Source organism: Pholis gunnellus (genome assembly GCF_910591455.1).
Source record: "Pholis gunnellus genome assembly, chromosome: 1".
Lineage (NCBI taxonomy): Eukaryota > Metazoa > Chordata > Actinopteri > Perciformes > Pholidae > Pholis > Pholis gunnellus.
The window spans coordinates 1,088,341-1,103,666 of NC_136528.1; the positions used below are offsets into that span (position 1 = coordinate 1,088,341).

General features: G+C 43.7%; 1 protein-coding gene across 1 annotated transcript; it reads left to right on the forward strand.

The window, feature by feature from the left end:
* Positions 1 to 685: 685 nt before the first annotated feature.
* LOC306694337 (ankyrin repeat and BTB/POZ domain-containing protein 2-like) lies at positions 686 to 13,767 on the forward strand (the record flags this gene model as incomplete). The annotated part of the gene is made up of 17 exons (XM_079157132.1): positions 686 to 1,571; positions 5,774 to 5,923; positions 7,428 to 7,623; positions 7,708 to 7,860; positions 7,974 to 8,139; positions 8,508 to 8,597; positions 8,693 to 8,794; positions 8,895 to 8,991; positions 9,504 to 9,639; positions 9,806 to 10,050; positions 10,357 to 10,535; positions 11,888 to 11,993; positions 12,078 to 12,180; positions 12,378 to 12,450; positions 12,553 to 12,621; positions 12,856 to 12,969; positions 13,531 to 13,767. 17 exons carry the CDS (start codon positions 686 to 688, stop codon positions 13,765 to 13,767), a joined length of 3,102 nt encoding a protein of 1,033 aa, XP_079013258.1.
* Between the last annotated feature and the right edge of the window lie 1,559 nt (positions 13,768 to 15,326).

The window sequence follows — 15,326 nt, forward strand, 5'->3', positions numbered from 1 at the left end:
GTTTCATTAAAGATTACAACAGAAGAATAACAAAAAACAATATAAACACATATGAACAATAGAATAACATTTATTAAATGTAACCTAAATAATACTGACACCATTACAAAAATACGATTAAAGTAAATAAATAATGTAAAAGATTCAACAAAGATTATACAAGAGTACAAATATAAAGTGTATGAGAAGAGATACTAACATCAAATAGAAAAGTAACATTGAGCCTGATATTGAAAAGTAGTAGAAAGTTATATTGCACATAGATTAATGGAAATAATAGAGCACGTGACATTGAAATGTAATATTGCCCGATGTTGAAAAGAACACTGCGCATTATGGGGTTCCTGAAACAGCAGTGTAGTGGGCTTTTATTTTGAAAAATCATCACCAGAGTTTCATGTGTTGCTCCTGAACAACAGCTCACCTGCAGTTCTGTAGTTCAGGTGTGAGTGCGCACTGCGGCCACAGGGGGGCGCTGCAGGGCAGTGACGTAAACTCACCTGTGTTGTTGTTACAGGAGTGTGATTGGTCCGCGTGCGTAAAACTCTTCATGTTTTGGGTCGCTGTGCACAGTCTCGTGCAGCTTTCTGCTCTGAGCAGTTGGACTTTTTCCAAACTTGAAACTTGGACTGAATGGAAAACGTTTCGTTCTGTTCCGGTTAAACACATCTAAACCCTCTTCATCATGTCCTGTAGTGTTTTGGTGAAAACCCTGGAGGACCTGAGCCTGGACCCGGGCTATGTGACCGGGGACCCCTGCCCGTCCCTGAGCCTGTCCTCCTCCGACAGGTCGAGGGAGTCTCGGCCGCACACGAGCTATCCTCACCGGGGTACCTGGTGGCAGCGCGACGGCTCTCTGTGCAGCAGGAACGGCAGCTGGGACACGGTGAGCACGCTGCCAGAGGACGCGGCGGACGTCCTGCTCAAGTGTCCCCGCCTGCCCGACGTGGAGGAGTATCCGTGGACCGAGCGGGAGCTGCGGGAAGTCGTGCGCCGAGTCGCCGGTTCGGATGCCTCGTTCACCGGGGAGGCTGTCCGCAGGCTGTCCTGTCTGCTCCGGAGGGCTCTGGTGCGGATCTCCCGGGAGGCGCAGCGGCTGAGTGCGCTCCACGGGCGGTGCACGCGTCTGGAGGTCCAGAGCGCGGCGAGGCTGGTGCTGAGCTGGGGTCTGGCCGAGAAGTGCGTCTCCTCCGCGGTGAGGGCCGTGTCCCTGCACTGCATGAGCTCCGGGGACGCCGCGCGTCAGCGGGGGAAGTCCGCGCGCTGCGGGCTGACGCTCTCCGCGGGCCGCTTCTTCAGGTGGATGGTGGAGACACGCGTGTCGGTGCGCGTGCACGAGTACGCCGCCGTGTGCCTGACGGCCTGCGTGGAGAGTTTGGCGGAGGAGGTGGTCGGACGGGCGCTGCAGGCTGCGAGGCTGACCGAGGAGGAGGAGGTGGAGGTGACGCGCTGCGGGGTCACCTGCTGCCCGCTGACCGCGGAGCTGCTGGACGGAGCCGTGAACAACGACGCGGAGCTGTGGGGGCTGCTGCAGGTCTACGAGCATCTGATGTGTGGCAAAAATGCCAGCGGTGAGTTCAAGTACCTCAGCACACCATTTATTGTTACCTCCATCACATCTATTTGTTTTATAAACCAGAGTTTATGGGCAAGATATGAAGTGATTCGACACTTGAAACTTGATTTTGAAGTCATTTATGGATCAGAAACATCAGACTTCTGGAGCGCGTTAGGATTTACTCACATCTTTGTTTTATTACATTTAAAACTGAATATCTGTTGGTCACACAATCTGAAGACTTTACTTCTGGGTTCTTCATTTTGTGACATTTTATCGATTCATCAAATATAATAGACACTAAACAACAATGTTTTCTCTTAATGAGCTGATTGGAGGAGAATCCTACATGTTTTTACTGCTTCTCCCCTAAACATCCAACACATTATGGATGCTGCTGGTTTTATGATGTGGGCAACTTTCAAAGTTTGATTTGAGGTTTTTTACAGATGATATATTTATTTAACAAGTCATGTTACATCACATGTGCACCTATATGACATGATTTTGATTTCCAGTCTTCAACCAGCGTCTTGCCTCCAAGTAATTATCTAAAAATAAAGTCAAATTAACAGAATGAAAAACACAGCAACAGAATTATATTATTTCCCCCGTATATAACATAACAAGGTAAATGATCTTCGATATCCGTTTTAAACTGCCAATTGTTATTAGAATAAGAATATTAACGCGATGACCGCTTTGTGTTCATTGGCGTGCATCGCGTGCATCGCGCGCATCGCGTTGGACGCGCCGGAGAGGGGGCGTGGCTTATCGGCCTGAAAGCCGTTGAACTGTCCGTGATATCTGGGACTTCCACAACACGTACTGAGCAGAAATAGACTTGGTTTTTTTCCACGGTTAATGGCGGACAGTGTGTGTTCACACACCTTTGTGCCTGATGCACGCAGTGGTGTATAAAGTACCCAAAAGCCATACTTGAGTAAAAGTAAAGATAACTTACTGGAAAACGACTCCAGTAAAAGTGAAAGTCACCTATTAAAATACTACTTGAGTAAAAGTCTTAAAGTATCTGATATTTACTGTACTTAAATATCAAAAGTAGTTTTCTGATATTAAATGTACTTAAGTATTGAAAGTAAAAGTACAAGTGCATGCTGTTAATAAAAAAGCAAAGGGTCAGAATTTTGAGAATCAGGAAGTTGCTGCAATGATTATAGCTATGATGACTCAAATCAACATCTCACAACTGTCAACACTTCCTCAGCTCACTAAGTCGACTCTCTGCTTCTGACAGAAACACCGGAACACAAATGCATTCAAGCAAAAACAACGATGTCACTATTCATACAACAACTAAAGTGTGTCGTAGACTGAGCGACCCCCTCTGGAGGAAAAGGCCTCGTTAGCATTTCATCGATACTAGAACTCTCACAGTACTCACAACGTTGTTATTAAGATCCGAGTTTAATAAAAAAAGAACAGGAAACCTCATTAAAGAGAAACGTAACATCCTCTTACTGAAGGACTCTGATGTTACGGGTTTCGTTAGAACTCTTATCCTACTTATACCGACTGAACCATCCTATAACACATTATATTTGTATTCTAACGTGCAGCATAACCAGTGAAATAAACGCCACATCAGCGCTGCTCAAATAGACTCTTATAGAGCGCTCTGCCTCCGGCCCCGCTGCATGCTGGGACATATAGGCCTCAAACTCCCCGTCCCATGAGAGTGAACAGGAAGAAGCGGGCGCAGTAAACGAGTGAGTGTTGTTAGCCTCTGACCCACACGGAGGACACAAAGGAGCTCTCATTCCTGCTGCAGGGCCACGAGGTTCAACGTCTGCTCGGCTCAACAAGCGTCCGCTGTCCACAACACGACTCGACTGGTTTTATAAGGACCAGACGGTTCTGCCTGATCTGATGATGAACGTAAATCCCCGCAGTGAAATGTGAGGAAGTGCTTCCACGCTGAGAGTATCCAAAAACACATCTTGTAATGTCATCATCTTCATAAACTCACTTTACATCGTCTGTCTGCAAGTAAACCACTTTACTTTCATTTCTTTTAAAAGGTCTGCATATTTAGTCTAACTCAACGTATATATACAATAAAATAATATTATCCTTCATTAGTCTCACAGCAACAACAAGAGGCATCAGAACAAGTATAATAAATAAGTAATCGAACAGTAAAGATATAAAACGGTTTGAAACAAATCTATATATTGATTTAAAGGAACAGTGTGCAGCATTTAGGGGCATCTACTGCAGGCGGCAACCTCCGGTTCTGAAGAGTGAAGTCAAAGCTTCACGTGTTAAAGCTGCATTCTCTCTAGTGTCCACCAGGGGGCGACTCCTCTGGTTGTATAGAAGTCTATGAGAAAATGACTCTACTTCTCTCTTGATTTATTACCTCAGTAAACATTGTAAACATGAGTTTATGGTCTCAATCTCTAGTTTCAAGTCTTCTTCAATACAGCATGATGTTCATTTAGTAAATGATGGTCCATTTAGAGTCACACAGACCATAAAGCAGGGGATGCTTTAGGGGCGGGGCTACACAGTGATTGACAGGTCTCTACCAGAGACGTATACGGCGTCTCTACGTCACTCCTCCTCAGTCCAGATATGCTCACTTCCTGTTCCCTGGTTGCAAAAAAAAACAAGATGGCGACGGACAAAACGCTGAACTCGAGGCTTCAAAACATCCACAAACTAATGGGTGACGTTGACTTCTCATATACAGACTGTGGTTTATTAGCAGAAATAGAATATTATATGATTAGAACGCTTTCTTTAGTCCACAATCACCTGATGATGAGAATCGTTGTGTTTTCGTGACCTTGAGAATGAGTCGGCCATGTTTCTACGGTAGCCCAGTGGGACGTTTTCAAGTTGAAAACACGTCCCCGTGTTGAGTGTCTGAGGTGGTTCGTATGTTGAACAGGAAGTGGAGACAGCTGGAGAACGTGTCTGATATTGAGTTATATTACAGAGCAGAAAGTAATTTAACGCTCGCTGTGCTACCAACGTAATCTTATCTCCATCTGGCCTTCAATACACAGCGATAAAACAGAAGGAAGAAGTGTTTTTCATTAGCAAAGAACCAACACGAGCATTTGATGAAGAAACAATCACCACCGGATGATGAACCGGAGGTCGATGACGTCACGCCTCTGATGAGCGTCTCTCAGGAGGAACTGTGATGTTTCAACGAGACGTCATCGGGCTCAGCGCTGTTAGCGCTCTGTGACCTCGTCTGTGAAGCCTCGTGTCCTCGCCGCCTCGTGTCCTCGCCGCCTCGTGTCCTCGCCGAAATTATTCTGTGCAGAACATCTTTTTCATGATGTTCTGCACATTCACAGCTGTGCTGTCGCTCAAGATTACGTACAAGATGTCAGTTTTGCTCTGGATTAGGACTCTGTTTGCTCTGTCGGACTCAGCTCAGACTCTACTGAGGTGGTCCTGACCTCCAACACACACACACACCTACACACACACACACACACACACACACACCTACACACACACACACACACACACACACACACACACACCTTGGTCTCTCTGTGGTTCTGTTGTCCCAAAACCAAACACTTGCAGCATTATATCACGCAGCAGAAAAGAGCTGTTGTTTTCAGGCACGCTGACTGTGCCTCTGTTTTCATTTGGGACACACACACACACACACACACACACACACTGAACACACACTTTCTCTGAGGGTTGCAAACTTCTGTTTTTATTCAGCCACACGTACACACGAGAGAGTCGACGGGAAACGACTTAATCACTCGTGAGTAAGCAGGTGTGTGTGTGTGTGTGTGTGTGTGTGTGTGTGTGTGTGTGTGTGTGTGTGTGTGTGTGTGTGTGTACTACACAGGTAGGGGTTAGCAAACATAGCTTTGCTCTTTGTCCTCTGCAGACTGGTCTCCTGTTGTGAAGCCATGAATAAGAAGCTTGTCCACTCTCAATCAGCCCCAATTATCTCACGTCTGCTTCAGACGAGACTTTTAAAGCTGACGTGTGTTCTTTGTTTCTGAGTGATGAACCTGTTCCATCAGTAATCACTCTGGTGTTAAACACTGTTTGACCTTCAGCTTAACCTGAAGGTGTTGACTGAGGTTCAGGTCAGAGCTCCACGTTTACGTTCACCAAATATTACACCGTTATTCTGAATATGAGAATATTGACAAACAGACAAAGTGTCTGTTTAAATGTATATTTTTACCGTTGTGTGTTCAGGTGAGCTGTCTCTGCCGGCTCACGTCAGTCCGTACACGAAGGCTCCCCGGGACGCAACGGAGAGCAGGGAGGACGCCTACAACCAGCTGGAGCTGCGAACACTGGAGCAAAGCCTGCTCGCCACCTGTGTGGGCAGAATCGCAGAGCTCAGTGAGTGTGTGTGTGTGTGTGTGTGTGTGTGTGTGTGTGTGTCGCCACACTCGCCTCCTGTGTGTAGTGAGTGTTTGTTTAAACTGTGACCTCCTGGGACGGCCCCCCCCCCCCCTCCGTTACATAACAACCTGAGGTTTGTGTCCAGAAAACAAGGGCATCTTCACACCTCACAGGCCACCGTACCTCGTTATCTGAGGAGAGAAAGTAACAGAACAACGTCACTGTTCATCCGACTTCATGGACCTCGTGATGACACGTTCACGGCTCTTTAAATTCAGCTCGTATTGTTTTTGCAGCTCACGTTTCAGCCTCGTAGTCACATTTAGAATATTATTGCTGTTTCATGAAAAGAGATTTGATTTTTTTTTTGTACCTTCAGTTCACTTATTACAAGATCATCTATGTGATGGAAGAGATTTGAGTTCATAAAATGAATCAATGCACACTGGAAGGCTTCGTATTCTTTATGAGATCATATTTATGAAATCCCAAAGTGACACTGAAACACACTAAAACAAACAACGCTTTCAGCAAACTTAATGAAATCATGGAAAGTATTTCCACACGATTAAACTGCTTTCTTTAAGCATTAAACAATTGTGTTGGTTCAACTTATTTACTCGGGTTGGTTCAACTTATTTACTCGGGTTGGATCTGACTTAACTTAATAGGGTTGATTGAACTAATTTTACTGTAGTAACTTAAGTTGGACCAACATAATTGCTTGATGCCTAAAGAAATCAGTTTAATTGTGTGGAAATACTTTCCATGATTTCATTAAGTTGTCTCTTTCTAACAGAGCTGTAAAACAAACTCAAACATAAATGTCTTTGTTCCTGAAACATTTATTGGACAACTATGTGTTCTTCTTCTACAGACGTATTTATTGCACATCATTCTTTATTCAGGCAACAATAGTTGTATATTTTGGTTTCAACTGTTAATTAATTTAAACGTTCTTTACTTAAATGTTACTAAATGATTTCTGAATAGAATATTTCCAAATAGGCTTTTACGTAAAGTATTTAAAAAAGTATTTCACTGCTGGAAAGACGGACTTTTCATAAAACTGTTTATGCAAAAAGGCGTTCATATTTTTTTAATTAGTGCTAGAATCATCACTGGAGAAAACAGAAAAAGGACTGCGATGTTCCCTTTAATACCCAGAATGCACTGGGCTTTTTGCCACCTCTGAGTAGACAAAAAAATTCCTCATCCTATATTCCTGCTCCCCAGAGGAAGAACCCGTTTAGGTTTTAATGGGTCCTCGACCTTTCCTCCAGAACCACCTTCAAGTTCTACTTTACATAGTCGGGCTACTTTTGGGTTTATTGTTTATTTATTTACTTATATTGGAGCTTAATGATTAAATGCTGTTGCTTCTTTACATGTTTTGTGTTTTAATTGCTTTAATTCTCTTTTTTCTTTGACTGTCCTCACTCTTAAAGTCTTATTTTATAACCTGAGGAGGATCTGATGGGTGGTTTTGTCGTTCCTGCAGGTGATCTGGTGTCTCGAGCGATGCACCACATGCAGCGTCTTCGAGCCGTCGGCCCGGCTCGCTCAGCCAACCAGCCGTCGGTGTCGTGGGCCGCCGCCGCCCTCCGGACGCTCTACTACTTCCTGTCCAGCCCTCAGATGGAGTCGCTGGAAAATCCCAACCTGGAGCCTCCGACCGCGACGCTGAGCCGAGAGAGGTGAGCGAGCTCTTTACAGCTAAACTATGAAACGGCTTATTCTATTTACATCAATGTTTGTAAAGCTTCCTGACTTTCCTCCAGGCCGTTCCTGCTCCTCCCTCCTCTCATGGAGTGGATCAGAGTCGCCGTGGTGCACGCCGAACATCGCCGCAGCCTATTGGTGGACAGCGATGACGTCAGACAGACAGCCAGGCAGCTCCTCCCGGGACTGGACTGTGAGCCCCGACAGCTGAAGTAAGAATGTCTGGAGACGTAAACTAGTTTAAATGAACAATAACATCTGATTCAAAGAGAGACGGAGCCGCTTCCTGAATGAACGCTTTTTCCCGCCTCTGTGTCTCTTAAAGGTCGGAGTGCTGTTTCCAGTCCTTTAAATGTTTGGACACTGAAGCCGCTTCGGCAAAGTTCCGGCTGGATTTGGGCTTCAGGATGCTCTCGTGTGGGCGAGCGGATCTGGTCCGTCAGGCCACGGGGCTGCTGGGAGCCGAGGGGGTGAACACCGTGGACGACCAGGTGAGAGGCCGAACGTCCGTCCAAACATGTCGTCCCCTCATCGTGTCTCATTAGAGCCGCGTCTTTATCTACAGATTGAAGTGTTCAGAGGCTTTGTTTACTGATTCCGTCCTCCGCTTGCATCTGGACGGGAGGAGGCGAGGAAAGGAATCGAGGAGACAAAAATACCTGAAAATGAGAAAGAGCCTCTGTCTCAGGTCCGTCTCCTGCTTCTCTGTCACCATCACAGGTTGAAAGTGAAAGTGAAAGTGAAACCACAGCGGGACTGAACACCCAAAAGAAGAGTTTTTTTGACTAAACAGAGATTTGTGAGATCAGAGTATGATAATAAAAAGCCTCCCTGTGTGTGTGTGTGTGTGCCGGTGCAGGGGATGAGTCCTCTGATGTACGCGTCTGCAGCAGGAGATGAAGCACTGGTTCAGATGCTCGTTGAGGCCGGAGCTCACCTGGAGCAGCAGGTAACAGACACACAGCTGCAGCCTGTTCTCTACGTCTTCAGGTTTACCTTCTTTCTGTGACTGACGTGACTCTGATGTCTGACGATGTCGTTCAGGTCCCCGGCTGCTCGGCCACAAACCCATCGGTTCACCCCGGCAGCCGGCGCTGGGTCGCTCTGACGTTCTCCGTGCTGCACGGTCACCTGTCTGTGGCTCAGGTGAGGACTGTGAAGCACTTTGAATCTCCTTGTTGCTGAAATGTTGCCGGTAAATAGAGAGACGGCGTCGGTCAGCGTAAACTTCTCCTCCTGCTCTCAGCTGCTGCTGGAGGCCGGAGCAGATGTGGAGGGAGGAGCACAGCTGGACGGTCAGGAGAGCTCAGCCGAGACGCCGCTGCAGCTCGCCGCCGCTGCAGGTGAGAAGCGTCGATTCATCAAATCCATGAAAATACGTTCACGAGCGTTGACAACATGCAGACGGAACGGTGCTGATTCTGTCCTGCAGTTCAATGAAACTATAGAGAGTGTTCACACGCTGGCTGTCTGGTTTACTGCTGTCTGATTCTGGGTTCAACGTCTCATTTATGAGCCGATTAAATGAGATGTTTTCATCAATTGAAGCTTGTGAAGGTACAAAGTTTCTGCTGTGTCTCCAGTGGGTTTTAATATTAAGTTTAAAAACATTATTTTACTTTTTTTCTTTCTGGCAAAATTCACAAAAACTCCAGAATGGATCAAAGTGTTTTTAATGTGTTTTATTGATATTAAAGGAAAATGCAACACAAACGAGCATGTGTGCATGTTCAGGTGAAGATGAGGAGGAGGAGGAGGAGGAGGAGGAGGAGGAGGAGGAGGAGGAGGAGGAGGAGGAGGAGGAGGATGATGATGCCTCTTCCTCTTGAATTAATCTAACTAAATGGTTTCCCAGGTTACTACGAGATGGTGAGCCTGCTGCTCAGCCACGGAGCTGACCCTCTGCTCAGAGTGCATCATGGGAATTCACTCACATCGCCGCTGTACGAGGACATGAACTGCTTCAGCTACGCCGCGGCGCACGGACACCGGTGAGACATTTGTCCAGATATAAACTCAGCTCAGTAAAGGTTCACACAGGAAATCACAGCATGTTGTAGCCAGAATCCACAGATGATTAAGGATCTCAGGTCCTCTAGTTCAACCCAACATGGACGACACATAATGTGAAATATAACAACCTCTCTTCTTCCACAGGAACATCCTGAGGAGGCTGCTGCTGCAGCCTCAGCACAGGAAGGAGGACATCCTCTCTCTGGAGGAGATCCTGGCTGAAGGAGTAGAGGAGGAGGAGGAGGAGCAGGACTCAAAAGCTCCGGCTCCGGATTCCCCGAGCCCTGTTCCCAGACTGTGTAAGGCCAGGATGAAGGCCCTGCAGCAGGCGGCCTACTACAGCGCCGAGCACGGTTACCTGGACGTCACCATGGAGCTCAGAGAGATGGGTGAGCTCGCTAGTGATGATGTCACATGATTTCATCTGTTTCTGCAAAGTCAAAAGGGAAACGGAGGGACCAGCTGATTCTAACCTGTTGTTGCTTTAAATTGTTACAAACAACCTTCTTGCAGGATTTTTTAAAATTCTATCGTTGCTTCATGCTGGAAACTGCTCTAGCTGTTAAAGTTCAAATCTAATATTCAAAACTGTGAGAACAGCTGCTGCGTGAAGAGCCGTCCTTTTCTGTACGTCACTGAAAACAAACACTCATGAATGTGTGACCGGCTTTGTCCCACCTTCCTGCTGTGTCCAGGTGTTCCCTGGAGGCTCCACATCTGGCTGGAGTCTCTCCGCAGAGCACAGCAGCTGTGTCGGGACAAAGTGATCGTCTCCCTCCTCACAGAGTTCCCCTGCATCAGGACGCACGACTACAGCGCCGAGCTCCTCTCCACAGGGATCCCGCTGCTGTTCAGCATGCTGGAAACCAGCAAGGTGACTGACCAGTAGTAATAACAACAATAATAACAACCAGCAAGGTGTGACGAGTAGTAATAACAATAATAATAATAATAACAACCAGCAAGGTGTGACGAGTAGTAATAACAATAATAATAACAACCAGCAAGGTGACTGACCAGTAGTAATAACAACAATAATAACAACCAGCAAGGTGTGACGAGTAGTAATAACAATAATAATAACAACAATAACAATAATAATAACAACCAGCAAGGTGACTGACCAGTAGTAATAACAACAATAATAACAACCAGCAAGGTGTGACGAGTAGTAATAACAATAATAATAACAACAATAACAATAATAATAACAACCAGCAAGGTGACTGACCAGTAGTAATAACAACAATAATAACAACCAGCAAGGTGTGACGAGTAGTAATAACAATAATAATAACAACAATAACAATAATAATAACAACCATCAAGGTGACTGACCAGTAGTAATAACAACAACAATAATAATAACAACCAGCAAGGTGACTGACCAGTAGTAACAACAATAATAATAACAACCAGCAAGGTGTGACGAGTAGTAATAACAATAATAATAATAATAACAATAATAACCAGCAAGGTGTGACGAGTAGTAATAACAATAATAATAACAATAATAATAACAACCAGCAAGGTGTGACGAGTAGTAATAACAATAATAATAACAACCAGCAAGGTGACTGACCAGTAGTAATAACAACAATAATAACAACCAGCAAGGTGTGACGAGTAGTAATAACAATAATAATAATAATAACAACCAGCAAGGTGTGACGAGTAGTAATAACAATAATAATAACAACCAGCAAGGTGTGACGAGTAGTAATAACAATAATAATAATAAAAACAATAATAACCAGCAAGGTGTGACGAGTAGTAATAACAATAATAATAACAATAATAATAACAACCAGCAAGGTGTGACGAGTAGTAATAATAACAATAATAATAATAATAATAATAATAATAATAATAACCAGCAAGGTGTGACGAGTAGTAATAACAATAATAATAACAATAATAATAACAACCAGCAAGGTGTGACGAGTAGTAATAATAACAATAATAATAATAATAATAATAATAATAATAACCAGTAAGCCCAACGCTCCTCTGGTTCTGTTTATATTCTGCTGCTATTCAAACTATGCTGCTGTCATTAAAAAAGTCATGAAAACATCTTTAAAAAGTCATCAAAGTTTCAATATAAAGTCATATTATAGTATGTCATAAAACTGCCGAGTTGACAGTTTAAATATCTCTCTTTTTATCAGAGTTGTTAACATTTCTTAACATTTTCTTGACTTCCTGTCGTGTTTCTCTCCTCAGGACTTCGTCCTCACCAAACGTCTGGCCTCCGTCTTCTCTCACTGCTACAGCTGCTCTCCGGTTCCTCCGGTCCGTCCCGCGGACGTCAGTCTGTCCACTCAGCTCGGTAACGCTTCATCATGTGACAACGAAACGTATCGTCTACGCTCAGCGATCACTTTAACGGATCTCCCGTCGTCTCCGTCCTCAGACATTCACTTCCTGAACAGCCAGGAGATGTCCGACATCACCTTCATGGTGGACGGACGTCCGTTCTTCGCTCACCGAGTGCTGCTGATGTCGGCTTCTGAGAGGTCAGTTTATCTCTCTTATTACTTAGTTATAGAGTAGTTATAGAGTAGTTTATACCTGTAGAGCTGTAGAAAAACACACACCTTTATGTACATTAAAGAAGTTATGAGGAAGAAATGTTTGACACCTTAAATGAACAAAGTACAATTAATAAAAATCACTTTTTATTTCATGCACGTTGTATAAAAACGTTCGTCAGGTTTCGACGGATGCTCTGCGACTCCCCCGACAACATCATCCACGTCAGTCACATGACCTACGGCACCTTCCAGGTGAGACTCAGCGTCTGTCCTCTGGTGTTAGTAAAGTGACTGTTTAACACTGAAGTGTGTGTGTGTGTGTGTGTGTGTGTGTGTGTGTGCGTGTGTGTGCAGATGATGATGAAGTCTCTGTACTGTGGAGGGACGGAGGGACTGACCGTCTCCCAGTCGGACGCCATGACGGTAAAATGTTTTTAAATGTATTTCTCACACAAAGGTTTGTCTTCTTTCTTTCTGCCTGAGATATTTTAGACTTATAAAAATCAGCATCATGCCGTCATTACACCAAAAAACTCTAAATTATCGATCATCTTAATCTATTTTAAGTATTTGCTTTAACACTTATACATTTATGTTATATTATATTATATTATATGTTATATTCAGTGTGTACACATATGTGTCTTTGTTTCGTAGCTGCTTCCGGTGGCCACTTTCTTCCAGCTCAGCGGTCTTCAGAGAAGCTGTGAGATGAAGTTGTCTCAAAGTCTGACTGTGGACAACGCCGTCAACATCTACCAGACGGCCAAGGTACAACACACACACACACACACACACACACACACACACACACACACACACAGTGACGTGATGAGAGTTCTTATTGTTTAAATAAAGAAAAGAACTGGAATGTTAATTTAGAGGACGCTTTATGACATTATAACATATATTGGTAAACTTCCATTTAATCAACCTTTACTTAGACGCAGTATTAATCTCCAGCAGCTTGTTTTACTTTGGAAGTTGCCCTCAAATCAGTTGTTATTAAAGTTTATGATGGATTATTTTATTTCTGACTCGTTGAAATGTTTTTTTATAATCGTTATAATCTCACTGAGTCGTCCAGTTTATTTAGATTTTTACGTAATAAAATACCCTTTTTACATTTTTTAATCCTGTCATTAATGTCAAATATGTATTATTAATCTACGTTTTTTTGGCTGTTTTTATTTCTAATTCCTGAAAAATGACATTTTGGAGCTGCATAGAACTAATATTAATGTGCAGCTGAAATAATGAAAGCTGTATTGGTCTCTACTCGTATTCATGTTCATCAGCTGACTGGAGGTTCTGGTCCGTTTGTCTCTGCAGCATCACGGAGGAGCAGAACTCTGCCGGTTCTGTGAGGGATTCTTCCTGCAGAACATGGACCGCCTCCTGGACCGGGACGACTTCCACCGCCTGCTGCTGCTGGGCGGCAGCCGCGAGCCGCTCGGCCCAGAGGTGGACGTCCGGGACCGGGACCAGGACCCACCGGTCCTCCTGGAGGTTTTGGAGGCCGCTTTAATCCACAGACTCTCCAGCCTCCACGCTGCATGTGGAGAGTAGAGTTGAGCTACAGCGGTACGTGTGTTTGGGAAAAGTAGTTATATATACTTTGTTTTTATCCTCTATAGTGTAGAAGAAGAACAAACTGTTTTATTCTCTATAGTGTAGAAGAAGAACAAACTGTTTTATTCTCTATAGTGTAGAAGAACAAACTGTTTTATTCTCTATAGTGTAGAAGAACAAACTGTTTTATTCTCTATAGTGTAGAAGAAGAACAAACTGTTTTATTCTCTATAGTGTAGAAGAAGAACAAACTGTTTTATTCTCTATAGTGTAGAAGAAGAACAAACTGTTTTATTCTCTATAGTGTAGAAGAAGAACAAACTGTTTTATCCTCTATAATGTAGAAGAAGAACTCTTTGAACAAGTTATTCCTCCTTTTTATTTATCTTGACGCAAGTGAACGTTTCTGGATGATCCAAATCAATTGTATAGAAAAATGATTGTTCTTAAAAATGGATTAAGTCGTTCAAAACGATTGTTTCACTTTGAGAGTTTTCTGTTTCCTGTCGCTGTAAATTAAATGTTTTCATGTTTCTTTTGACTGATGGTCGGACAAATTAAGACTCTTGAAGACGTCACATTTGGCTCATGTTAGATGTGACGGCACAAATGCGTAAAAGTGGTAATTTCATTTTGTGATAATCAGTTTTTTTTATTAATTATTGCTGTGAAATATCAATGTTTGTTATTTAACTTGTGTCAGCACCGCTCTAGAGACCAGTATTTAACAAACGTCTGAGTGATGACGGTGAAACAACAGTCTTCGTACAACTTTGGTGCAGTTTTGCAAACCGGAAGTGGGCGTGGCTTCATACAGGAAGTGGGTGTGGCTTCACAAGGAAACTGTTAAAAACCGAATGAAAACATTTGTTTTGTAAATCGTCGATGATGTAAAATATGTACATATCTCTGTGAATAAAGGTGTTGACACGCGGCTCCAAAGTCAAACAGATTTATTTCCTTTTAGCACTGAAGTTGTTCACAGTAACATCACAAGGGGAAACATTGCCGGTGGGTTCTGTGTGCTCCGGATTCCCCCAGTAGAAAAAAGAGGGAAAGCGAACAATGAAAAGGTATTGCTTTTAAATTTGTCTCTCCCTCTTTGAGAGAATGAGTGAGGAGGATGCGTTGCACGGTTACTGTTTGTGTACACAGTAATCAAAAAGGAACAAAAATATATTTATATAAAAAATAATAAATAAAAGGCAAACTCAACCAAATGCACATAAAGAACATAAGTGTGGAGAGAAAAAGGGGAACAGGAGAACAATTCCAACGACGACATGCAAAGAAAAGACGAATGCTGAACATGCAAACAACCGTACGAGGTCAAAGCTAAGAGAAGGAATCCTTGTTTTTTAAATAAGCTTGTCAGTAAACTCGGCTTATTTACAGAATGAGCGTTTGGTGAGTCTTCAGACACACATTATGGGGGGGGGGGGGGATCCTCTCTGAGAGGCTACGTCTACATTCTTATATTACGGTAAATCATCTTCCCAAACGTATTTTACAGGTTTCTCTCTCGGGGGAAAAAAAGGAACGAAACACTAAAGTCT